Here is a 26,476-nt window from a genome sequence, read left to right as displayed (position 1 = left end):
GGAATTTTTTTTAACAACATAACGAATGTAAAACATAGTGGAATAATTCTTGTAAAACCAATTCAAACATTGGGTGAGTTACAATAACGTATCATCACACACAACTACATTCAAAGAACTTAATTAAAGAACTTAATTAAAAATGGTACTCAAATCAATTGAGGGTTTATGTCTTAAAAAAAATCCAACTTAATTAAAAAATGTTCAAAATAAAGTTGGATCTCTCAGGAAAGAGAACGATGATGATCCGTCTAACATTGTTAAGCAACCCGCCATCACACCAGCTCATGCACTATCTGAAAAACGTTAAAGTATGGGGCATTAATACATGGTCCGAGTATGATACAACAATATACATAAACATGGATATAACCCGAACATAAGAGATAAGCATTGGTACATCTTTAGACAAGCAACTAAAACATTTAATACAACATATCAATCTAAACTCAATAAACATATTCATGCACAAACCCTACTAATATCAGTGATTCAGTACTTAATATTTTGTTTTTCTTTTTTTGCCCTGAAGAGAACACAATCAGGGTTCCTAACTGTGATTTATGCCATGCAATTTATTAGCCCTATTTGTTAGAAGAATCTGTCAACTTCTTTTGAGTTTCTCACTAGAGCGGTTTATGACCGAGAGAACTCCTAATGGTTCGTAAAGAATTGATTTCTACTCTACAGAGATTCGTAACATACCACCAAGGCTAGACGGTAGTCCACCCCTCTAGGATGGACGACTAAAGACCAATGAAGATGCCTACCTCTCCAAAAAATAATGATCAACCAGTCGAGTGTGTCATCACCCTCTCCAAGGTGATTCTGAATTTGAATGAGTCATTGGGTGTTATTTAAATCTAGGAATATAAATTAATTTCAAGTGCTCTTAGCACTTGGGCTTTGTAGCCCAACTTCACTCGAAAAGATTTCATAACACAAGATTATTTTTAACCCATTCAAACTGTGGGTAACTTTGAGAACAACTTTCTCGAGGCAGTTATGTGATTATGTTAATATATTTTTAAGTCTTTTCTATATTTAGTGTTCAACAAGTACTCATGAGTTCCTTCAAACCCAGGCTCACTCATGAGCCATGTTCATACTCATACCACATTTTATTATCATCATATATACACCAGCTTACATGCTCACATGCTTACACAAAGTCTACATGCATCATTTCATTCATGACTATGCTAATTTAACAAAATTAAATGTGCATTTCATTCAATCTTAAGATTATGCATCATCATGCTTGGTACACATTCTCATATATGACATGTGTTTTAAACACACATTAATCAACATAAAGAACATTCAGTTAATATGCATAACATCTTACCAATCATTTCTTGACCATCACTCATCATGCTTTGCAATGTAGAAATAATTAGGCATTAACAAGTATTATCTGAGAAATTTGGATCCATGTTTACCTGATTTTAGAAAAATCACAAAAAATCGTAGAAACCAATTTTGGCCTCCAAAATTTAACTGAAGTTGCTCTAAAATGTCATGAACAAAGCATCTAATGTTTCAACCCCAAACTCATTCCCCATAAATCAATGAAAATTCTGACAACCCTCTATTCAGCAAAATTATAGGACGAATTGTATAACCTGCATAATTTTTTCCAACTTGAATTTTTTTTGGGGATTTACTATGAACTCTTTTGACAAAACCCTTATTATAGAGTATTTTACTATGTCTTGGATTTTACTAAAAAATTTCACAAGATATTTTGAGTCATTTTGATTAGGTTTCTAAATTTTTCAAAACAAATTGTTGAAATAGTACTACCAACAGGACAAAAAAACTATGCAATGTTGCAATATACTTTTTGCCCTCAAAACTGACTTAAACGGAACCAAACAACAACATAAATTCAAGCTTCAGATATGTAGGTCATTTCAGTATTTTAAATGTATTTATTGGATTCATATTTTGAGAGATATAGTTTTTTTTTCTGAAACTGATCGAGTAAAAAATGGGAACATCATAACAGTAATTTGCAAAGTTCATGATTCAACAATAACTAAGATCAAGAAAGCTATAAATGCATGATTAACCATAACTTGATATATTTACTCACATTGACAATACATCACAATAATTATTAAAGCTTTGATACGTAAAAAAAATGTGAAATAACCACATTCATTATTCTGAAATCATGGTTCTTTCATGTATTCACTCTAAAAGCTTAGACTTAACCAACAAACAATTTAGAAATCAACCAAAGCATAATCGTCATAAATAACACGCTGATTGACATTACTAACATAAACTTAACTCACTAACATGCTAATTAGAATCTAATATAACCAAAAATATAAAACCCCATATTGATTTTGTTGAATCCTCTCTACAAAACGATCTTGCATTATTGAACATAGATCTCGGCATATACAAATTCCAGAATTTAGAACTCATGTTTGCATCTTAATAATCTAATAATAATACATTAAATATTATGTAATTAATCAAGATCTACCAAATAAATAGAACCTAAGCCTCCCCAACTTGATTTTTGTTTAGCGACTTAAAAAAAACTAGTTTTACAAACTATTTTTTTTTCTAAAAAATCTCTTGGTGACATGGATTCGCCAAAATTGTTTTTTCAAAAGCGAAAATCAATGTTTTAAGGTCTGATCCATATTGGCTCATATCTAAAAATTAATGTTACTCATAACTCATTTGTTTGAATCAACCCAAATCTACGTGATTGATGCACCTACCTCTATTCGTGAATTCACACCAAGATCCTTCATCCGTACGCTCTAACGCTTCCATGTGAGCAAGGTACCTTCAACTTCAAGTATTTCTTCTTCAAAGTGTAGGTATAATGGTTGTTGGACCAGCCCCTTTGATGAAGACACAAAGAAGGAGACTAGAGAAAGAGGAAAGCTCAAAAAAATAAAAAAGGGTGGGACACCCCCTAGGGGTCCCCCCTTATAGCTCCATGGGTTGGGCCAAAGTTTCTAAAAGCCCAACCTTCTCTCTATACTTACTTTCCAAAAAAAACTCTCTACTTTTTTTTTCCTTCTTTCAATCTTCCTTATTCTTGTTTTTTTTCTTTGAATTTATTTCTTCTTTGCTTTATAAATTCCAGAATTCATACAAGTTGGTAAGGACATCCTATGTGGGCTCCCTCTACTTGCCTTGCTAGCCACATGAGTCCAACTTGGGCTCATGACTCCCTTGCCAAGCCTTGACTTCACTTTTTTGGTAATTTTTTACATTCTCATTTTTTTATTTTCTTTATTATATTTTAAATAAATTTTACATAAATACAAGGTTTTCGAAAGTAATGTCCAACAAAGGGGGTGTGAGCCCACCTAGGGGGGCATCTCACCTTCTTGGATTAGCTTACTTAATTAATTAGTTAATTATATTTTATTTAATTTACTAAACTCCCTAATTTCTATTTGGATTTTAGATCTATTTTAAATCTTGGATATCATACATAATCCAAATGGTTTCAAACCAAATTTGGATCTAAATCCACATACTAAATCCAAGTTCATTTATAATTAAATCTAAATCTAAATTCCATTTAAATTCTAATTTGCATGAATTTAACGAGTTAAATTTGAATCTCAATATAACTCTAGTTAAAATTCTAATTCAAGTGAGATTAACTTTTTAAATTATTAAGCCAGTGAATTCTAATCTCAATGCATATTTGAATGAATAAAAATCCTTAAATTAGACATAAAATTCATATTTATTTATTAAAATAATTACCAAATAATTACAACACTAATTTTCAACATTGCAAGCTATGTTTGATAAATCAAACCCTACAAATGTGTTCAGCATGACCCATTTGCTAGAAATTGAGTTTTGGATCAAGTTCTTTTATCAAAAGATATGATTTTATGAGATTTAAAATTTGAAAAATAGTCGTATTGTACCAAAAAAATGTCATATTTCTCGAAATGCTCCATAATTTGCAAAATCTACCCCATGTCCAAAATAACATATGCCCAACTTTTTCAGAACATTCACAACAAAAACATGCAAACATGATGTGCTTATTTGCGAAATTTGTTACCTATTTGAGGACGCATGTGTTGTAAGGGTAGGGAAGTCTGCAATAAAACATTGCGAACTTTGACTAATATTTGCGGATGTCATTTTTTAATTGAAGTTACTGTATACTTAAGTAAGATCCACAGGCACCTCATGTGTGAAGGTCATCATGTTCGCAACTTTCACTTTTGAAAGTGCATCACAGTGTCCTTAGGAAGGACTTGTAATTGTCGGTACGCTTGCATCATCTATACGCGGATGTACTCCATTATTTACATATGCCATTTTTTAACTGAAGTTACTGGATACTTAAGTGAGATCCGCAGACACCTCACGCGTGAAGGTTATCATGTTCACAACTTTCACTTGCGAAAGTGCATCACACCGTCCTCATGAAGGACTTGCAATTGTCATAACGTTCGCAACATCTATATGAATGTGCTCCATTTTTTTTGGATGTCATTTTCCAATGCACAAAGGTCATCATGTTCGCGACTTTTACTTGCAAAAGTGCATCACATAATTCTCATGAAGGACTTGAGACTGTCGGTACGTTTGCACCATCTATATGCGAATGTACTCCATTATTTACAGATGCCATTTTTGAACTTAAGTTACTATATACTTAAGTGAGATCCGCAGACACCTCACACGTGAAGGTTGTCATGTTTGCAACTTTCACTTGCAAAAGTGCACGACACTGTCCTCATGTGCGACTTGTGATTGTTGGTACATTCACATTACCTATATACAAATGTGCTCCATTTTTTGTCGACGTCGTTTTCCAATTGAAGTTACTATATACTTAAGTGAGATTCACATACACCTCATGCACGGACGTCATCACATTCACAATTTTCACTTGTGAAAGTGCACCACAACGTCCACATGAAAGACATGTGGTTGTCAGTACGTTCATATCATCTATATGTAAATGTACTCCATTATTTGAGCATATCATTTTTTAACTAGAGTTATTATATACTTGAGATCCGCAGGCAGCTCACATGTGAAGGTCATAATGTTTGGAACTTTCGCATCATGTATTTATGAAAGTATTCTGTTATATAAGATGTCGTTTATCATATGAGCTCTCCATGCAAACTATCCCATGCATTTGCAGATTTTCTCCGTTTATGAACTAAATACATGAATTTTTCATGTTTGTGAAATGAATATGATCGTGTTACTATCATCAGGCAATTTCTATAACATCTTAAATTTATAAAACAACCAAAATTTACATAACATCTAACATAGAACTGAAGTTAAATATCCAAAATTCTATCAAATTTACATCAAATATATCAACTCTATATCTCAAAAGGCAAAATAAAATATTTATTAATGAATTATTCATCAATTTTTTGACAAATTAACAATAGTAATCAACAACGATGCCCTAGAATTGTCCACAACTCAACTTCCTGAGCAAGGTTATCCGACACATCATCGTTTGATGTCTCCTTCTCATCCGCCTTTTGTTTGGCCTTTAGACCTTTTTGGTTATTTACCTCTTCCTCAACCTTGTTTTGGGTAACTACTTTTTCCTTCTTCTTCATCAGGTGATTATAGAATTTGACCATATACTTACTGTAGTTTGTTGCATCATCCTCAAAACAAGGTTATTAGCAAACAACTAACTATAGATTACATCCCTAAAACACATCAAAGTATGGCATATAAACACATACCTGCATGAATTTAATGGTCATGTCTCTGCCTAAGTAGCATCATATCCAACCAATTATTCTTTTGCTTATTAAATTGCAATACTCAACATAATTATCTTATAATCATGCTTTAAACACAAACATATGCAATATTTTAAACATTAAACTATAAGAATCAAATTAGTTATCCTAAAAATATCTTACAAACATGTATATATATATTAATAAATGAAGAAAGTATCTGGCCACTAGCACTAGACCTTCTTTGCCTTTGCAACCTCTTCCTTAGAGCATGAACTTGCTACTCCAAAGACTAATCTACCACCTTATTATCTAATACCTTCACCTCAGACTCCTAAAGATCCTTCTCAGATCCCTCCAAATGATCCCCCTCAGGATCTTCTTGTAAACTTTTCAGCGCAACCTCAACCTTTGGCCGAGTATTTAATCTAGCCAAAGGACCTTCACTCTCCTCCACTACATGAACAAATACTCATTGACAAATGATTTAAATAAAAAAAATAGAATACACTATTAAACATGCAAAGATAACTTGAAAACCATGCAATTCTTTCATAAAATAAATGATTCATGACAATGTTTTAGTTATTTACTAATTCATGCCATTGTTTTAAAAAATAATTGATTCAACTATTACTTACCCAAAAAGCTCATTGTCGATGATTCTAAAAAAAATCATCTGAAGTGCCTCCGATGAATCACCAAAAATAGTTTAAAAAAAACATCAAAAAATTTTGTTGCTGAAAGAACGTTGGGGACCACAAAAAACTTTAGTTTATATGAAAAGTCTTGGAATCCAAACTGTCGCTTTTATATTGACAATCATCGCATTTAATGCTTTTAATGACATTCACAAGAACTAGAGAAATCAACATGCAAGTCATTCCCCAAATTTATGAATGTTTAGGAACTTTGCAAATGAGTTAGAACTTCCGCATATACAAAGCAAATTGGCAAAAATTATATGTGAACATCACCACACATTTGCGGACCTCCTTAAGGATTATTTAATTAAAGGATATTTGCATAGTTGCTCTTGAATGTTGTACTACATATGCGAAGGTAGTACCTTATTTGCGAAGATCGATTAGAATATAAAGGTCGAGGACATTCACAAACATTATTCTATAAATGCCGCCACACATTTATGGACCTCCTTGAAAATCAATTACTTAAAGAAGATTTGCATGATAGCTTGCAAATGTCGTTTATATATGCGAATTTTACGCAACATTTGTGAAGGTACAAAAATTTCATTTACAAGAGGTTCACAAATTTGGTTGTGCAAACTTTTTGAGGTTCGTGAAAACATCATGCAAACGTTCTTTTAAGTGAAATATTATGAGATCAGGATAACGTACTTATACATCCCACAAACATCATGAGGTTCACACGTGTAAAAAGTAAGAACTTTAAAAAACTCGGGCATTTATGAATTTTAACTTTGGGTGAATTTCAAAAATTATGAGGCTCTTTAAAAAACATGTCATGTTCGTCCTATAGTAGGATCATTTCTGAAAGATTTAACAAGGCCCTTAAAAATCACAACCGGAGTGAATTTACTCACGTTTCTTGTGATTCCAAATCACATATTGATGAGCTCACATTTTTACAAGAAACAAGGGGCCGTACATGGAAATTGGAAATATTGGTTAAACCATTTATTACAAACTAGCACCCCTCTAACCAGGACAAAGGACACTTTTGGGAGGCAGTCGGTTCACACCAGACTGTGCTAACCCTCATCATACCTTTATGGAGTTTTGTGACAGTCGGCTGGTTGACTTTTACCAGTGACCCTTAAATCACAAGCCCGCGTTTCTGCCTAGAGGCTAACCTGATTAGTTCAGTCTAACGAATCAAACTTCGCTGCGCCATTCTCGATAGGCATGAACCTTGGAAATGCGCATTGGCAGTAGAGTAGTACCCACTAGGAGGGTTGATGGGTCGGAGGACCTTCATCATAATTGGGTAGTTCCAAATAAAAATCCAATTAAGAAGTACTTGTACTAAGTCCAAACTTGAATCCACCATAACAAAAACCATACTCAGTCCAATAAAAATTCCATACTCTATTAGTAATTTGATGAATTTTCCTAAAACCTCACAATTTGCAATATTTGTATCATGTCCAAAATCACAAATAGTTAGCATTTGAATGTTCTTTTGACTTTTTTCACGCGGAAACCTGACCAAGTTTGCACAATATATCGCTCTGCTCCTCGAGTGCTACATATACCTACTTAAAATGAGACTTGCACTTCTTTTTGCAAACTTTGTGAAGTTCACATAAAATTATATGTGAAGTTCCTATTAAACTTGAACAAAATGAAGAAGTCTGCATATATTTTATGCGAACTTCATATCTTATGCAGGCTTGAGAAAGTCCGTACATATTTTATGCGGACTTTCTTAAATCCACATATATTTTATGGGAACATCCTTAAGTTTGCATAAAATATATAGACTTCCTCAAGTTTGCATAAAACATAAGGATTTGAGAAAGTTCACATATTTTATATGACCTTAAGAAAGTCTTATGCAAACTTGAAATAATCTGATTATATTTTATATGAACTTCATGTTCATTGTTTGCATGTTTAGAAAAAATGATTTATCTTCCAAATGACATTTCTAATCAACCTCTCATCTCATCAATGTATTTTAGTGGCAGTAGGAAACTAATTTTTCAATATATTTCTTTTTTTTTGAATTTTTTGTGTAAATAATCAAAAAGTTGCATAGAACATACAAAAACTATGCAATCCTAGAGGCTGCAGAAAATATTTTTATTATGATTTTGAAACTCAAAAAGGAAAACCCTAAAAGGACTCAAAACATAAAAGTTACAGGACTGTATCCCAACTTTCTGACTGTGAAAACACAAGTTTTCATCACAGAACAAAGATTATTTTGCAAAAAATATTTACAAGTTCTCATATATAAAAAAAGTTCGCATGTGCTAAGAGTAAAAGTCTTTTTGAATTCAGATATTTACAATTTTATACATAAAAAGAATATAAAAAATTGCAAAGTTTTAGAGAAATGCATCAAATTACCCAAACAGTACAATCATTTTCTATAAAAATCTCAGAAAAACAATATTTTTTACATTGAAAATTATAAATCCTAGTCAAAACTGAAGTCTAAATTTTATAAACCAACCCCAGTTTCATTCGCTATTGTATACTCATAAGCTGAACAAGTTGACATTACTAATCTAACGCTATGTAGGGGTGCCATTTAAAGTAACTTGTGTCTGAGTTTTTTTTTTTGTTTTTTTAAGAGGACCTCCATTCTAAACAAATACAATCACATTACAAAAATACCATATTTACAAACAAACAAGAAATAAACCAAAAATTTAAATCGCTATGCAATAACACATGGCCAATGTTCTGGCGGGTTCTCAAGATTAACTATTTACTAATTCGTTGTCTAAGAATTGGATTGAGTTAATCCCATCGCTTCAAAATATGCCTTCTCTGCATGTGCCATACGACCCTGAAACATGGTCCATTCATTTCTACATCTCTCCCTAACCTGCTAGTTCCAACAAAACAGCAAGTCAAATATACGTGTTTGCAGAAATGTGTATGCAAAGTTCTTTTCTTATTGCTAATAACATACCCCTTCCCATGGTGCTTTTCCGTTCTGTGCTTGGCCCTGAGACAGGAAAAAAGGAGGAAAAAGAAAAAAACCAATAAACCCAGTGTGTCATTTTTTCTCCTGAACAAAAATGTCTTTATTGACAAATATTCATTACCTGGTTCCCAAGAGATGGAACAACTTGATGCACGATCCACTGAGAATCCACGACTCCTATCTTCTCGTGTGCCGGCTACATAATTCATATGAATCCAACAGAAAATGCAGATTGAGACATCCAATAGATCTGAACAATATACTGGAAACACAACCGTGGCATACCACCAAGAACAGAAAAATTAAGCGGACAGATGGAGAATTAAATAACTCTCAAAGGCTATTTTCGATCAATATTGTACTAGTGCAAGATTTGGTAATATTACAAAATCAGAAAATGACTGTACTGTAAGGGTAATTTGACATGTTTTGCAAAATACCCTACAACTTTTTATACTCTCCATGTCCAAAATCACAAATAATCAGCTTTAAAATGTCCTTTTTACCTTTTGTATGCGCGGAACCCATGAAGTGCTGCAAACTCCCACTTAAAATGAAGTCCGCACAATTTTTTTTTTGCGGACTTCATAAAGTTCACATAATAATATTTGCGAACATCCTGTAAACATAGAACAAAATGAAGTTCACATATATTTTATGCAGACTTCCACAAGGCTGCATATATTTTATGTGAACTTTCTCATCCTTGCTGATGTTCGTTGTTCGCATGTTTAGATGGAACAAACTATCTTGAAGAGGATGTTTCTCCCAAACCGCTCTTCAGATCAAGGTGACCTTGGTAGCAGTGAAAAATTAACGTTTCGATCTGTCTTTTTCCTTTTTTTTCAAAATTTCTGACATAGGTGTCCACAAAATAACGGAAAAGGCACAACCACTCTGATTCATCTTTTGTTTGATGAATGTTGTTGGGCTTGTATCTTAGCGCCCTTTTGTCATTTTTCAGCGAATAAGGTGTCGTTGAAAAGGTATTTTTGTCTAGTTCCTTTATTCTTTTATGTATTTTTTCAAAATCTTTCATTTTCTGGGTTGAAACATCCTCTGAAAAGATAGATTATTTGGTTATTCTAGTCTGCAGAGCATATTTCTATGCCGGTTTGAAACTTAGAAACGAAAACCCTAGAGTGGTTTTCAGTTTTGACCAGTGTTATTAAAAACGCGCCTCAAGGTGCAAAAAGCGCACCTCGTCTCAAGGCGAGGGGCTTTATGCCTTGAGGCGCATGAATAAAATGCAAAAGCCTCGAGGCGTGCGCCTCATACGCCTTGAGGCGCACGCCTCGAGGCGAGACGCGCCTCAAAATGAGGCGTATACGCCTTTACTGCTTTTGGTCAAATGAGGGTCAAAGCCCTAATTTGACTAAAAGTTGGGGTATAAACAAAGAGCGCCCGACCCTAATTAGGGTTGGGGGCCCTCTCTCGCTCATATTTTTCTCATGCAGCTTCGCTGTCTCGTCGCTCACACACAGTCTCTCTCTCTCTCTCTCTCTCTCTCATGGTCGAGCCTAGAAAATAGGTGCTCTGTCTCTCTCGTCTCTCACGCAACTGTTCTGTTTTTTGGGTGGTTGGCTATTTTCCGGCCAGCCGCTGCTATTCACGGTTGGTGAGTAGTTGAAAAATGGCTGGCTGTGCCTTAAAACTTGAAAAAAATGAATTTTTCAGTCATCCGACTGCCAGTTTCTTAAATTCGTAATCCCCATCCGACTGCCAATTTCTAAATGGAGCCTTACTAGTGTTGCCAACTGTTCAGTTCACAAGACTATTTCATTAAGCTCACTGAGTCTAATAGCAGTCCAACCCTTCTCTAACAATGAAAGCAGTTTACATTTGCCAACTTGAATCTTCCTTTGAAAAGTTAAATGCTAAAAAGGTTACCCTAAAAAATTCTCTCAATTCTCTCATTTAATTCATATGAATATTCATATATGGCAGTTCAGCGCGAGCACCAAGAGGTGCCATTATAGAATTAAATTTTCTATTCAGAGTATCCGTCTCAAACTGTGAACGTCCTATACGAACCATAATAGCGTCAACTTAGGTGTTCTTTCTTGTGTTTGTAGTTTCACACCGTGCGCATGTGCATACACACACATATTTATCTATTATCTTTCATATGTTCTATATATTCTATTGTTATCAATGCAGTTCTTTTTTTTTTCTGTCCATGATTCTGTTTATTTCCGTTTTCATATTCATTCAAGCCTTATCAAATCTTCATGAGGTTATCCATGATTGTAGGGTCTTTTTGCTTGGGGTTTCCATTGTGGTTTATCTTATGGGTTGTTTATTTAGGCAGTATGTTCTATTTTATGACAGATTTTCTCTGGGTAGTTATGGTTTGAGGATAATTTGCAAAATCTTTTTGCTTTTTGTTTTGTCATGCCTCTAAAGCCCAAGAGATTTTCCAGCATGTTGTCTATGCTTCAACCATTTTTTGGTGATTTTCAATCTTGTGCTAATTTTCTGATGCTTGAGTGCTCCCTGCTATCAGGATGGAAGGTGGAAAAGCCTCTTCCCAGAGGAAAGAGGTTATAATAAAATAAGCAAAACATGGATCAAGAATTTATTAGAAAATGAAAAAGGCATGGACTTTTTAGTGTTTCTGCCACTGTTAAATGAGTTTTTGATTTGTACCATCCAGTTTGGACCAAAAAACACAAAATATGACAAAAAACTATTATGTTGGCCAACTACATCTTTTCCTTAGTGGAAGTCATCTTTCCGAAATTATCAAGTGATCTTATTTTAGTTTGGTATGAGTTTATGAAGAGATTTTAATATAGATTTCTTCATAGATGCACCTTTTCTCAATAGATGTATACATGTTATTTTCATCTAAATAATTGATGTAATTGTGATTGCTGCATATTTTGTAAAGTGTTTTTAGTTGTTGATACACATTTGAGTATTTGGGTCTTTTCCATTTGTTGTTGAATGATTTAGTTCCATAAGAATGATTCCATAGAACTGTAAATGTTCTTTTATTTAGATTTTGAATGTGTTTCTTATTAAAGAATGGCATTTGTAATATAAATTTGTGTTAATATATTTTTTTATATGCATTTTTGCAGTTGAACAATGGGAAAAGACGTAGGATGGGATCATGGAACTAAAGTTTTAAATCCCACAAAAGATCCCAAACTCGTAGGACATGTAATTTGCAATTACTGTCATAAAGAGACTACATGAGGCATCTATAGGTTTGAAACATCACTTAGCTGGTACGAAACATGGTGTAAGCATGCGTGAAGCGGTTCCATCAGACGTGAAAAGGTTTTTTCAGAATCATCTAAAGGATCAGAAACAAAAGAAACAAGAGGAGAAACAAAAAAAGTTTGAAATCGGGATGAGCATTTATTTTGTATCATCGACAAGCGTTAATGTAAACAAAAAAACCAGTGGATAATGTAGTGATGCAAAAACAAACACAAGTGGTCCCATAGACCTCTTTGTGAATAAAGAATCACGACAAACCATAATAAACACTGCTTTCAAAAGAGATGAGAGAAAAAGTGTATGCTGTGTCATTGGTAAATTTTTTTATTCAAATGTATTATCATTTAATCTTTGCAACAATCCATATTATGGTGCAATGGTAGAAACTATTGCAAATTATGGACGAAGGTTTAAACTGCCTTCTTACCACGAGATCAGAACATGAATTTTAAATGATGAGGTAGATTGTACTCATGAAATTTTAAGAGAGTTCAAAAAAAAATAGCCAAAAGTTTGTCTTCAAATTTTAGATCATCTAATTACTATAAAAAATCTGATGCTAAGAACATTTCTCATATTGTTCTTAATGATCATAAGTTTTTGGTTGCCATATCATATGCAATTAAAGCTACACTACCTCTCGTGAAAGTGCTGCGATTAGTAGATGCAGATGAGCCTGTTATGGGATTTTTGTACGAGGCAATGGATAGAGCAAAGGAGAAAATTTCTTCAAATCTTGACAAAGTTGAAAAAAAATATAAACCTATTTGGGATACCATTGATAGACGAAGACTTGCAACTTCATAAGCCTTTGCATGCAGCTGCCTATTATTTAAATCCTCATTTTCATTATGCTGACAACTTCAACCCGGATGGAGAACTTATGAGTGACTTTTATGATTGTGTTGAAAAATTGGTTTCTTATGCAAATGTTCGGTTGAAAATTACAACACAAATCGATGCATTTAAAAAGGCAAAGGGGTTGTTTTGTAGAGAGGCAACTGTTACAACAAGAAAATTAAAAAGTCCTGGTAAGTTTGCAATTATGTTGTTATTTGTTAATATTTTTTTTTGTTAATTATGACATCCTTAATGTTTTTATCAATTTTTTATTGTTTAATTTGAATGCAGTTGATTGGTGGAGTTCATTTGGGCACGAAAAATCTCGAATTGATGAATTTCGCAATTCGAATCCTAAGTTTGACGTGCAATGCATCGAGCTGTGAGAGGAATTGGAGTACTTTCTCATTGGTTTGTGACTTTGTATTTTATTTTTGAAATACATTTTTATAAGTATAGTTATCTTATAATTGATTTTCAAGGATTTGAAATTATAGGTGCATATAAAACGAAGGAATAGACTTGAACAAGAGAAGATGAATGCATTGGTTTTTGTAATGTACAATATGAAATTAAGAGAGAAATATGAGGAAAAGCGTTACCAAAGACCCTATATGTCTATATCATGTAGACTCAGACGCTGAGTGGATTGTGGAGAAAGAAGATTCAGTGTTGCCTAGTGATCCCAATTAGTTGGAGGATTCATGGTTGGATCCGAACTTCGGCATAAATGCCATTAAACATGTGCCTATAGAAAAAGTCACTTCACCTCATCATTCACAAAGTGGTTCTAGGCAAAACAAGTCTTCAAGAGATCGAGGTAAATCTATATTACTTTTACCTTGCTATAAATATAAATATATATTTTTAATTAGATAAAATAAGTATTTAATACATGATTTTTTATTGAAGAAAAAAGAAAAGCAAAAAAAGTGATCGAGGATGTAAAAGAAGAAAGTGCAGATGATGAAGAGTCAGAGAATGAGGAAGAAGGAGAACTTATTTATATGAATTTCTCAGATGATGACATTGAAGACTTAGATATTGATGATGACGAGACACAAGAAGAGCCTAGGCCCTAATTCATATCATAGGGCTATGGACATTTATATGTTTTTTGGGTCTTTCATTTGCACTTGTGAATGTTAACACTCTCGTTTTGAAGAGTTTTGGACAAATATATTAACATTTGATTGATAATGCTAACATGCATTTTCCAATTATGACATGTTGGTTCTTAATGCTAATATGCATTTCGTTGTTAATATTAATTTTTTATCAAATGAATGCTCATATTTTACTTTTTAGATACTTACGTAGAACAAGTTGTTGCATTAATGTTGCTTTTATATGTTAATCTCATATTTTTTCAATATTTATTTGAGATTTTTTATTTCTTATTGGTTGTTGCTTCATCAATAAAGCATTTTTTATTTATTTGTAATTTTAGATCTTTTTTATAGTTTTTTTTTAATTTTTAAAATTTTTTTTAAGGCTTACGCTTTACGCCTCACCTCAGATTTTGGTGGAGCACCTCGCTATGCCTCAATGCTTTTCACAACACTGGTTCTGACTCAAAACATGAAAGTTATATACCTATATCTCAATTTTCCAACGACCGTAAAAACAAGTTTTTGACGTCAGATCCGAGAGATACATATATGAAAACAAAGACTATTCTAAAAAAAAAAGTAATCACATATTTAGAAGAAAGTTCGCGCATATAGGACGAAGTTCGAATGTACGAAAGGTAAAAAAGTCTTTTTAAATCCAAATATTTGTGATTTTGGACATGGAGAGAATATAAAAAATTGTAGGGCTTTTAAGGAAACAAGTCAAATTACCCGTACAATATGATCATTTTCCATTACAAAATTATTCTTTTTTCTTAATTTGACATATTTTCTTTACACGTTCCCATACATCATAAGGTAATTTTTTTTATATAAAAGATATTCATCTACCACCTAAATATTTTCAGATGTAATGTTACAGTATCAAAGATGTTCCTAGACAGAAACCCTCGATACTATCCTTCATCCAAGAACAATGGCACAATTTTAGAAATGTTCCTTAGTGCAACAAAACAGATCCTCAAACCTTTGCAGGATCCATGGTATTAAAAAAATAATAATAATAAATATAAGCATGAGGCATGTGGCTAGTATTCAAGTGGAGATATAGAAAGAAAGGTTACTACTTACCTCTACACATTTTCTAAGAGCAAAATCCAAACCCCATCCATGAACCAAGTCATTCTGCAACCAAGAGATACAGCAGCAGGTAACCAGTCGTAAATACTGAAGTAGGTTTTGGGGAGATTAAAACAAACAGAAATACATGCCTGAATCATGTGCCACACACAACGCCATGCACTTCTAGAGAACACAGGTGCCATTATCTCCACAAACCTGGAGATGGAAATACATCATTAAGGGGGGTCATTGATGCAAAATAGTATGGAAAACTAGCACAATCAGATAGATTCATACGCTGCACATGGTGGTAAATGTGGGTCTTGGCACCAGCCAGGTCGCTCTTCAGTTTCTCTGAATAAAACAAATGCACACACAAAATACCATAGATTAGAAATATGCTTCCTACTGATGCTCCGCCTAAATAAGATGAACAGAGCAAGCAGACATTTTTACATGAAACGATAGAAGGGGCAGAATTAACCAAAGTGCAGAGCAATGGCACATACTTGTGAACTTCACGATCGCCTCTTCTTTTGGTCATTTGCCATGTCAGCCCTTTGTTTGGCTCCAGTCCAGGTTGCGAGATCTCAAGTCCGTGCTTCCTTACCAGTTCTATATATCTGAATGCAAACCAGAATACAAAGTTCAAAGGCTGAGAACTTGGACAGAAGTAATCAAACCTAGATAAATACCTTTCAGCATTGAAATGCTCAACCCCTAGATCTTCATCCCAGATAAATATGTAGTCATATGCAGCCACAATGTCTGGATGCAAAAATCTTTTGGCATACCACCTGAAATTAATTGTTGGTCGTCATTCCGCCTTGTTTTCAAGTGGTACATTAACAATGAGTAGAAAGTAGAGCCAGCCTTAACAAACCATTTAGTTTGTTTTCTCGCACTAACATGAATCGCCCGCTTTGACCACTCAAACTCATCCCATTCAGTAGTCCGTCCATCATAATGAAAGAGTAGAATAGTGAATTTTTCCGAGAACTGTTAATGAAACAACATCAATTAAAAAGAAGTGCAAAGAGGTAAAGATATAGGCTTATGCAGAACAAATTAGGTGTACCTTTTTCACTGCAGCATCGATGTTGTTTTTCTGTTCATAACCAACAGTAAAAGTCACCAGATACTTCTGCTTAATTGGTATATCCTGCACAAGAAAGCAAATGTACAGTCATTTAGCTCTACTGAATTAGTGAAAGCATCAAGCCTGAAACAGCCAGCATAAGGCAGCCTAAGAAAATTCACAACAATTAACACCCACAGAACTGACCAAAAAAGTGAACAAATAAGAGAATGTTTACCAGGTTTTAGATTTATTGTGCACATCCCAAAATACACATATGTGACACAGAATCCCTATTATAAAATTACAGGAATGGCTAGACTATTTAAGTTGCTGCCTAGCATATACAAAGGCCATTAACAAACTAAAGCGTTCAACTATCTTTTACTCATGGGCATCATCCCAGCATAGGCCCCGGGGGTGGGGGTCCAAGCCTCGGAGTTTTACGCCGCTGGCATGACAACCGTAGGTATGGCAAGCTGAGCCAGCGCGACCAGGTTTTTGGTCGGATGCGGTTTCATTGGGTTATAAATTGAAAAACTAAAAAGTTCAAGTATTTGTGCTGGAATTCCAGATTAGTCCACACAAGGAGTTGAATGCCAAAGAACACGGTACAAAAAAAGAATGTTTTCAAAGTGTTGAAGGAAAAAATTAAGACCTGGATATATGCATGCGTGTGTTTGTGCATGTGTGTAATTCCATTATGGTCCATAAACCATAATACATTATCATGATGTGCTCTTTTGGTTTGACATAGGACTATTCACCAAAGCAGGAGCTGCCACTTCAGATATGCACAACATGTCTTATTTACTTTCTGGTAGGGTTGACAATATCCACTAAGTTGTAAGCCTCATTTACAAAAGGGATTAAAAGACTGGCAATCTACAGCACACCAACACAACAATGGCTTAGAAATAGCTCAAATTTTCATTATGAAATCAATCTTAGCAAATACAAATAGCAACATTGGAAAAAATGTATGGGAACCCATATCAAAATGGCCAGGGATACGGGTGTATGGAACTGTATTGTATCATATAATAAGATACGGGAAAAACTCATTTAAAAATTTACAAAAGATAAAAAATACATAAAAAATCAGAATAATTTAAGAAATATCATAAAATGCAATAGAAAAGAAGAAATCAAATTTAAGCATTATGATAAAAAACATCGAAATGCTATGTAATAACTAACAAAAAAATCTTTAATATTAAGAAAAAACCAGTCGGTTAGAGTGCGCAAAGTGAAGGATATCCCACCCAAGCTTGATGTCAGACACGACACGTTGTCACCCTAATGGCTCAAACTCCTCCTATCTATAGAGCCTTAAAACTCTCACTATTTAACTTGTGGAGAATAGGTGTGCCATCTAAAGACATTTGATCAAGCATAATTTCTGCATATATATATATATATATATATATATATATATATATATATATATATATATATATATATATATATATATATATATATGCATGATCCGTCGAAAAAATGCATCAAAAACCCATTCTTGTCAACGTTTTTCAAGATACTGCTATAAAATCAAAATGATAAAAAATGCACATTTCAAACCCTCTCATGCGTGTTTTACAATGTTTCAATAGTTTTAGGAGTTTTTAATTAGTGTTCTAATTAGTTTATAATTGATTGTTTTTTAAAATATATTTTTAGAAGTGTAGTTTTTAGAATTTTTGAAACTTAATTGGAGTTTTTAGGAAATAGTGTTTTGACCTATTTTTTTAAGTATAAAAACAAATTTTCAAGGAGGGGGTGTCTTTCCTCTAAGGATTCACGCCCCCCTCAGTCTTCCTCCCTCTCCTCTCTTCTTCCCCCATTTCGTTCTTGGCTGATTCCTTCCTCGGTTCTTCCTTCTTCTTTGTTTCGTCTTTACTTCTAACTCTTGCTTTTGTCGGCTTCTTCTTGTCTCCATCGTCGGAGGTACGTGCAGCCTGGAGAAAGGCCGCTTCTTCTTCTCAACCTCTCCTTCGAAAACGGATCGTGAGGTACGTTTCTTCTCCCTCATCTCTTTATTTGTTTTGCATGTTGCTTAAATTTAATTTATTTTATTGCATGCATAAAAATACTTTAGCATTACATATCTCTTATTTTATTTTCAGTAATCTTGCTTCATCTAGAATAGTTGATTTGTGATTTGCATAGTAGATTAGGCATGCATGCATTGCATCGTAAAATAGTTTCGTGCATTTTGATTCAGTTTAGTTTATAACTTTATATATATATATATATAATTTAGAAAATGCAGCATCGTTTATTCTTTTCAGGGCCTGCAAATAGACGCATGCCGGTTTGGTTTTGCCAAAATATTATAAACCAGCGTGAATACGCTGTTAGATCATTTTTTTTATGCGTTGGATCTTCAGCAGCCTGCACAGCACCTTCAGCGCGTGACCAGACCACATCGCTGAGCCTCGATCAGATCTGCGATCTCATATTTTCTCTCTTGAAACGCATATCTGCAAGGCATTGATTTGCATCCTACTTGTGATCTGTTTATAATCTTTTTCAGCATATTCTGGTCGATATCATAGGTGTGCAGGCAAATCACGCTGAGGGCTGGACTTGATCACGCTGGTAACGTGATGTCCAGTGCTCTTGCGCAGATCATGCACTAGCAAGTCGTGCGAGTTGCAGCCATAAGTGTTTTATGTGAACCAGCGTATTTAACATTGGTGAGCGTTCACAGGCCTGCAATAGCTACAATGGTGCAGCATTATTTAGTTAGCCTAGCGGAAATCTTTTCGGTATTAATTAGTTAGGCTGTTATTCATCAATAGAGCATTTTAGTTTCATGATTAATTAGTTGTTTGATTTCGTGTTTTGCTTATGCATTAGTTAATTTCATTCAGCATTAGTTACTTGTTCAAATTAGTTTGATTAGTGATATTAGATTTCTTGATAATGTTTTTAATTAGTTGATTTAAAACTCTAGCTAGTTTAGATTCAACATTTTATTTGTGATTTATATTTAGTTAGTTTGTTAAACGTTTATTAGAGTGTTAGTTTTTACTTGTTGATTCTTGTTCTTGTCAAACTAACATTAGTTGTAGGGATAGTTTTTTTTTTCTTTTGTTTTTGTTTTTGTCTTTTTGTGTTGCAGGGAAGTGTTTGCGTGTGCGATAAGCCCTCAAAAAGACCCTCAAAAGTGCCTTTGAAGAGCCCTCAGAGGTCCCTAAAAGGTCCCCTCAAGGCCCCTAAGAGAACCTTTAAGAAGGCCCTTCAGAAGATGTGTGAGAAATGTAAGCAATGAATGCAAGGCAAATCAAGAAGAAATATCAATAGCACTTGGATTCAAGCGAAGCAATGATGATCAAGGGACTAGAGCTCAAGCAGGAAAATCCTTTTCTTTATTCTTTTTTTTCTTCTTCTAGCTTTAGGTCTATTTATTTTTAATTTGGGTTTGTAATAAGGTCATTTATTATTTTTGAGCCCTCTGCAAGAGGGTAACTCATTGTAAATAGTTAGTTATTTTTATTTTTACTTTTAAGGCAATAAAAACTGCATTTCTGTGAAATACAAAGTTTTTCATCCCGTTCCCTGAGTTCAACTCGGATTCACCATTTGTGTGAACCATTTTTTTTTATAATTTGATGCACGGTTTACACGAATGCTTTTCTTGAAAAATATCTTTTAAAAATACTTTACCAAAAAATTGCATCAACATTCTTGGTCATGTTTAAGCCAAAAGGAATTACCAAGATATATCAATCCGTTGTCTAATTAGGACACAGATGTGGGCACCGAGAATGCTCTCCTAAGATAGGGATTGTAAATCATGAGTATCACCAAAATGGGTGCCTGCATAAGGCAAGCACGAGTCCTCCTTATGAAGAAATAAGCAATATGCCAATAAGTGCTCAAATCACAACTTGACATAGCTCCACATACCCATCCATAGACTATCCTAATCATAAGCTAGCTTGCTGAAAGTCTATTCCAATTCCATTTAAAATGATGCATATGTCAAAGTCGATTCAGTTCAAAGCTGCTATATGGTAGAATATATAAGCGCAGTGACGCTCTCATAGGTGACAACACAATCAATTATACTAACAAAATAATGAAAACGATCAGACTTGATTAGACAGGATCCTTCATCAACACTTCACCTCATTCTGAACCAATTATTACCAGCAGCATCTCCCACTGGATCAAATTTATTAGTGGCCATAAAGCCTAGATTTAAATATTTTCACAGAAGAATACAAGTTGAGAGAGACAAGCAAGAAATATGATGAACCATGAATATGTTTTACGTCTCCTGCATCACATGCACATATTATCATATACATGCCCCGTAGAAAATAAAAACAGATAATAATGATAAACCAGAAAATTATATATATTATCTGAAGGCACACACCTCACTGGGCTTACCCCACAATCTGCGTAAAGAGAAGTCGGATTCAGGGACGACAATGCCAGGGGGTAGACTCTCTGCACCACGAGGATTTGATGGAACATAAATCTGCATTATAGTCACATGGGGATCAACCGATGTTGCATAAAATGGCTTTGGGTCACCTTTCAATGACTATGGAAAAAATACCAAAGAATGCAAAATGAACTTCTATAAAAGAAAATAAACTCACACCTACATGGACATAAGGTAGGACAGAACATGAGAGTAACTGGAAACACATGAGAAAAGCATGATTGGCTTCTCAAACCTCTGGTGCATGCATATGTGTGTACTACTGCATAAAAATTGTTAGACAAGGTAATAATAGTGTCTAAGGCCATTATGTTTAGTAATTTCAGCATGGAGAGATGAGTTACCAAAACCAAAGTGTCAATGTTAACAGAATGCTCAGGTGATGTTGCACTATTCAGACAGAAATATATAAAAGAGTAGTTACTTCATCTTTTTTTTTTACATGCCTGAGACATCACTTTTTGCATGTCAGATCATTCACAAATCAAATTGCAGACATGCAATGTAAACAGCTTTTTCCCACTCTTAGGCAAGCAAGTATAATGTCATAAAAATAATTATCTAGGATCCAAAGTTAGAAATACCTTAGAAGTATCATTGACGTCGTGGTCATGATTTGTGTGATTTCGAGATGTCCAAGCATGATTTAACAATGTCTGTGTGGAGAGTCCAGAGTGTCTGTCCTCAATGAATGACAGATCTATGGAACGCAAAAGGCTAGACGGAAAGTTGAACTGACAAAATGAGGTCCACAATAATACATGTCAATGCTCAAAACATAAGCAAAACAAATGGTCAGAACTGAAAAAGGAAATGAACTTCATGCAAAAAGAACAAAGCAAAATAATACCTTTGTCAGAGAAACTGTGGGGAAAGAAATTCCTATCAAGAAACCAAACACAACTCCAAAGATACTTGTAATTATGAGTCTCATTGTCTCATTAGGCTTTCTTATGATGCCACTGGAAAGAAAAAATAAAAGTCACCAATCCAAGGTGCAAGAGTAGCATTCACTTAGGTAATTAACAACAATCCCAACTATCAAGAGATCCATGAAGAAACAAGTACAAATTATTGATATGATGCAACTAAATGCCCAATATTCCATACCCACGGCCAACACCACCCATCTTGCTCATGATTTCGAAATCCTCAAGTCACAAAGCAGGATTCAATGACCAATTCAGAGCTGCCCCACATTCTTCAGAAATATATCTCATCACTAGCGCATAACAAAGGAGAATTTCATGATACTGATATGTACACCAAGTTAGTATGAGATCCTGTCACCAAAAGAAGACAATATCAATGATGGTAAACATGGCACTAGCCTAAAATAAATAATAATACCTCCATTTTGACACAAGATACTTATCAGATCTCATTTTTTTTTCATGGCTAAGACAATACTAAGCCAATACATTTTATCAATAAAATGTTACGGACTAACCAGACCAAAAAACTACTTGTTACAAACAAAATATCACTGTTGCATCAAAAAATAGAAATGTTGACTATCTGGTTAATGATGAACTTCGTAAAATAAAATAGTTGGTGAATTGAAAAATTGTACTATTCAGGAATACATATTTTAATGATAAAGCTGGGAACAGAATTTCCGTGAATAGATGCGATCAAAGAGGGATTTGTATTTTTTCATAAAAATAAGCCTATAATAAATAATTGATGATCAGAGACAATCACACGCCCAACTCAAAATATATGTGCATGTGCTTCGACCAATACGATAAAAATGAAAAGAAGACAACATTAAACATTAAGCTGATGCAACAACAATCTGTTAATGTAGACATTCAAATGCATCTTCTTTTTCAAATTTGTGGGGAAGTTGACAATGACCTAACAGGGAAGGTCATTGTGAGAGAGTTCATCATCATCATCATCATCATCAGCAGCAGCAGCATCAAGCCTTATCACAACTACATGGGGTCACCTTTACAAGTCATGTATCTACAATTCTTGCTGTCTAGAGCTACATCTTCAGTTACCTTACAGTCCTTCACACCACCTCTCTCCAAGTGTTCGGTCTTGCTCTTTGAGAAAAGTCACCCTGTTCAGTTGAGAAAGTACATTACTTCTTTTGCATCTCGTCTCTTTAGTTCTGGATTTTTCTCTATGCCTTTAAGATGCTAAATTTCAGGTTCATGTTGCTACCCTTTTATGGTAATCAGTAACTTTTTACAGTTGGATCGCTTTTGCCCCCTATAATATGACTTCTCATTAATAAGAGAAAATAGAAAAAAGAAGAAATGCGGGAAAAATGTTTAAATGTTAATTGGATTTAGATTTTTGTGGCCTTGAAGTTAACAAGTAGGAAAACAAAGATTTCTAGAAATCAAGTGGTATAACTTTTGATTGTTTTCAAGTTTTCCTTTCACTCCACATGTTTTAGTTGCAGTGCCTCAAAGTTAATTGTTTTAATTCCATTTACCAGCCCTGAAATTGATGGTGACAGCCATTTGCAATTTTAATCACGAGAATTGCAAATTCCAGAAAAAAAGGAATAAATTCACCCATGTTTGGGACTTTGGTCATCTTCCTAAAAATCCAACCAAACTCTCAAACACAATTGAAATAATTCAGATTGATTGCAACAACATAACTCCAAATTCAAAATGCTAATCACAGGGGGAAAACTCCTAAATCTAGCAAAAACCTAATTAGCAAAAGGAAAAAGCAAAGTCTATTGAGGAAATCACATAAAAATCCTTCAAACTTTGAAGAGAAACCCCAAACACAACTTGAAATCCACAATTGTATGCTTATGCAACTCGGATTCACAAAATCCAAAACGAACAAGAAGCTGTGTCTAAAAACAAAAAACAAAATAAAGAATCAAAGAATCACCAATACATATAACCAAAAAGGATTACAAACATGATCCATGAAAGGAATTCACTCACCAACACAAAAAAAAATAAAATCAAACCAGAGAAGCAAATTAAACAGAGAAACAAAAACAACCAAACCAACAAAGAAATGAAAAAAATTCAGGGTTCCCTTAAATCGATACCAGCAACTTGAAATCCACAAAGTCTGATTACAACTCCAATTCAACAGGAAAGGTGATCAACCAAATCGAAATGGAAATAGAAAGGACGGAAAGCTGATTTACTTGAACTCCCTCTCATGAATCATGCACCTTTTTTGTTGCCCTCACTCTTTTTTTTCCTTTCTCTTTACTAAAATCCCTCTCCTTTCAGTTGCCCTTAAGATTGTAAACACATAATTCTCAATTTGTGTTTAGGTAGAGACAATGGAGGCTTTCCTCTTATGCCTATACTTGTCCATGGGACCAGATCAGGTTAGGGTTGCTCCAAAGATGTTACCATTAGAGTGCGTGGAAACTGTGCTCTCAAGATGAACAACATTTAGACTATTAGTCTTCCCTATTTTTTAATGTCATTTGTGCTCTGAATGGATTGCATCGAAGGATTAATACTCTTGTTCCATGAGTGAGTGGTTTATGTGAACCATGTCCCCAAGGACAAGCTTGACGACCAACAAGGATCATTGGATATACCACGTCAAACCATTCAAAATGACCTTTAGTCACTAAAGATCTTTAGAAAGGCCTTTCGTCTATGCAAGACAATGTGGTGCTAGTCCATCCACACAAATGGCATTGACACGGACCAATCTTCCCTTGTTCCTTTTTCCTTTGAGTAATTTATGAAAAGCTTCCTAATCATTTTTTATTCTCATCAAAAAAAAATTCTATAGAAATGTAGACAATTGTGTATCAAAGACTCCCAAATCTCATCATGCACAAATCTAACGGACAAGAAGAAAAAGGAAAGGATCTGCTTCAAGTTCAAACTCACAATGAGGTCAAGAGATTGTCCAGTCCTAATGTTGATTGTTGATACACATCAGATTACTCAAGCAACTATCTCCACTTTCACAAAAAAATAAGATCATAAGAGAATCTCTGTGGCCTAATGATCAGTGAGCGAATTACACTTGAAATTTTGATGTTAAATCATCACGCACATGACATATTAAAACTTGGATGGACAAACTTCCACCCCACAACTAGGAACACATCCTGAGATATTAAAACATGGATAAAAAAAACTTCCAATCATGAAGAGTACAAAGAAAATTGGACAGCTTGAACTCCATAATTCAAACTGGCACAGACATGCACGGTCCCTCATGCATTGTACCATAAACGCTTAACCATACAAGACAAATAATATCAAATGCTCCAGCACAAATAAACATAAAAAAGCACATAAGTCACCATGCCCCCATAAATACATGATGCATTTTGAACTTTTTTCCCCCAAAGTCAAAATACATCTTCAACTTTTAACAAGGTAGATTATAAGAGAAGGAAAAAAAGGATGTTATCGTGCGGATAATCAAAAGAATTATGTCAAATAAAATTCAAAATTAACAACAGGGGACTTTTATACGCATATCTTTAAATTTTATGCTAAGCATATCAAACAAAAAAGAAAAAAGACAGTTGTTCTCCATACGATCACAGCAGTAAGCCGCCCAAATCAAAACTAGAACAGAGAAAAGATTATTTCATATCCAAATACTCAAAATTTCACTAAATCACTCTATGATGCATATATAAAGATTGGATGAAAAATAAACTAAAAAAAGAAGCAAGAAACCTAATTCCAACCCCAAACCTAGTCCTATCTCTGAAAAAAAAACACAATAAATTACAGACACTTCGAAAAGACCCAAACCCTATCCGTATCTGTAGTTTCCGCATTCCACATGAATCCATCGATAACCAGGATAACAAAATATCTCAAAAGATTAGCACAAAAAAATGGATGGAATCGCAACGAAGAAAACTGTGACCGCGCAGAGAGAGAGATGCACCTGATCTCCGTCGAGGAAGAAGGAGGAAGACGCCCACCAAACCCCCTCAAACTCCAAACCAAACAGACACGGGTCGTATATTTGTGTGATATATTATATATATAGTATATATGTGAGAGAGAGAGAGTCGGGGTAGCCCGCCCATTCCCTTTATGTGCCGATTTCCCCGCTCTCGTGGGCCCCACCTGGGTCGGGTTTGATTCGGATCCGAACTATAACAAACCCTAATAAACAAGAAGGTCCGATCAGAATCCGAGTCAAATTCAGATGGTCCTATTAATATAAGGAGTTGGGTATGATTTTTGAAGTTTCATACTAAACCCAGGATCGACCCTAATTTTGACTAAGATTTGTAATTTTTTAATGTAAAAAGGTAAAAAAAATTACCAGGTATGGTGCGGGTCTGATAATCCTTATACTA

The 26,476-nt window shown here is 34.3% G+C and overlaps 1 protein-coding gene across 5 annotated transcripts; it reads right to left on the bottom strand.

Moving 5' to 3' along the window:
* Positions 1-8,432: 8,432 nt before the first annotated feature.
* On the bottom strand, positions 8,433-26,180 carry LOC149845621 (uncharacterized). Of its 5 annotated transcripts, XM_089995869.1 has the most exons (16): positions 26,056-26,125; positions 23,196-23,257; positions 22,297-22,469; positions 22,037-22,148; positions 21,771-21,920; positions 21,115-21,219; positions 16,725-16,808; positions 16,530-16,645; positions 16,342-16,443; positions 16,156-16,269; positions 15,944-16,000; positions 15,796-15,862; positions 15,656-15,709; positions 9,502-9,576; positions 9,366-9,401; positions 8,433-9,278 (listed from the first exon to the last, which is right to left on the bottom strand). In XM_089995869.1, the coding sequence occupies exons 3-16, from the start codon at positions 22,323-22,325 to the stop codon at positions 9,174-9,176; spliced, it is 1,206 nt and encodes a 401-aa protein (XP_089851995.1). In that variant the 5' UTR covers positions 22,326-22,469; positions 23,196-23,257; positions 26,056-26,125; the 3' UTR covers positions 8,433-9,173. The 5 variants fall into 5 exon arrangements, 4 of the variants coding, with proteins under 4 accessions (XP_089851995.1, XP_089851994.1, XP_089851997.1 ...); XM_089995868.1 differs by lacking the exon at positions 23,196-23,257 and having other exon boundaries at positions 26,056-26,180; XR_016430202.1 differs by lacking the exon at positions 23,196-23,257 and having other exon boundaries at positions 9,239-9,278; positions 9,502-9,642; positions 26,056-26,180.
* Positions 26,181-26,476: the final 296 nt, after the last annotated feature.

This window comes from Nuphar pumila, chromosome 2 (assembly GCF_984573655.1).
Source record: "Nuphar pumila chromosome 2, dmNupPumi1.hap1.1, whole genome shotgun sequence".
Lineage (NCBI taxonomy): Eukaryota > Viridiplantae > Streptophyta > Magnoliopsida > Nymphaeales > Nymphaeaceae > Nuphar > Nuphar pumila.
Note: the sequence above shows the minus strand (reverse complement) of the source record. Positions and strands in the feature narration are given on the sequence as shown.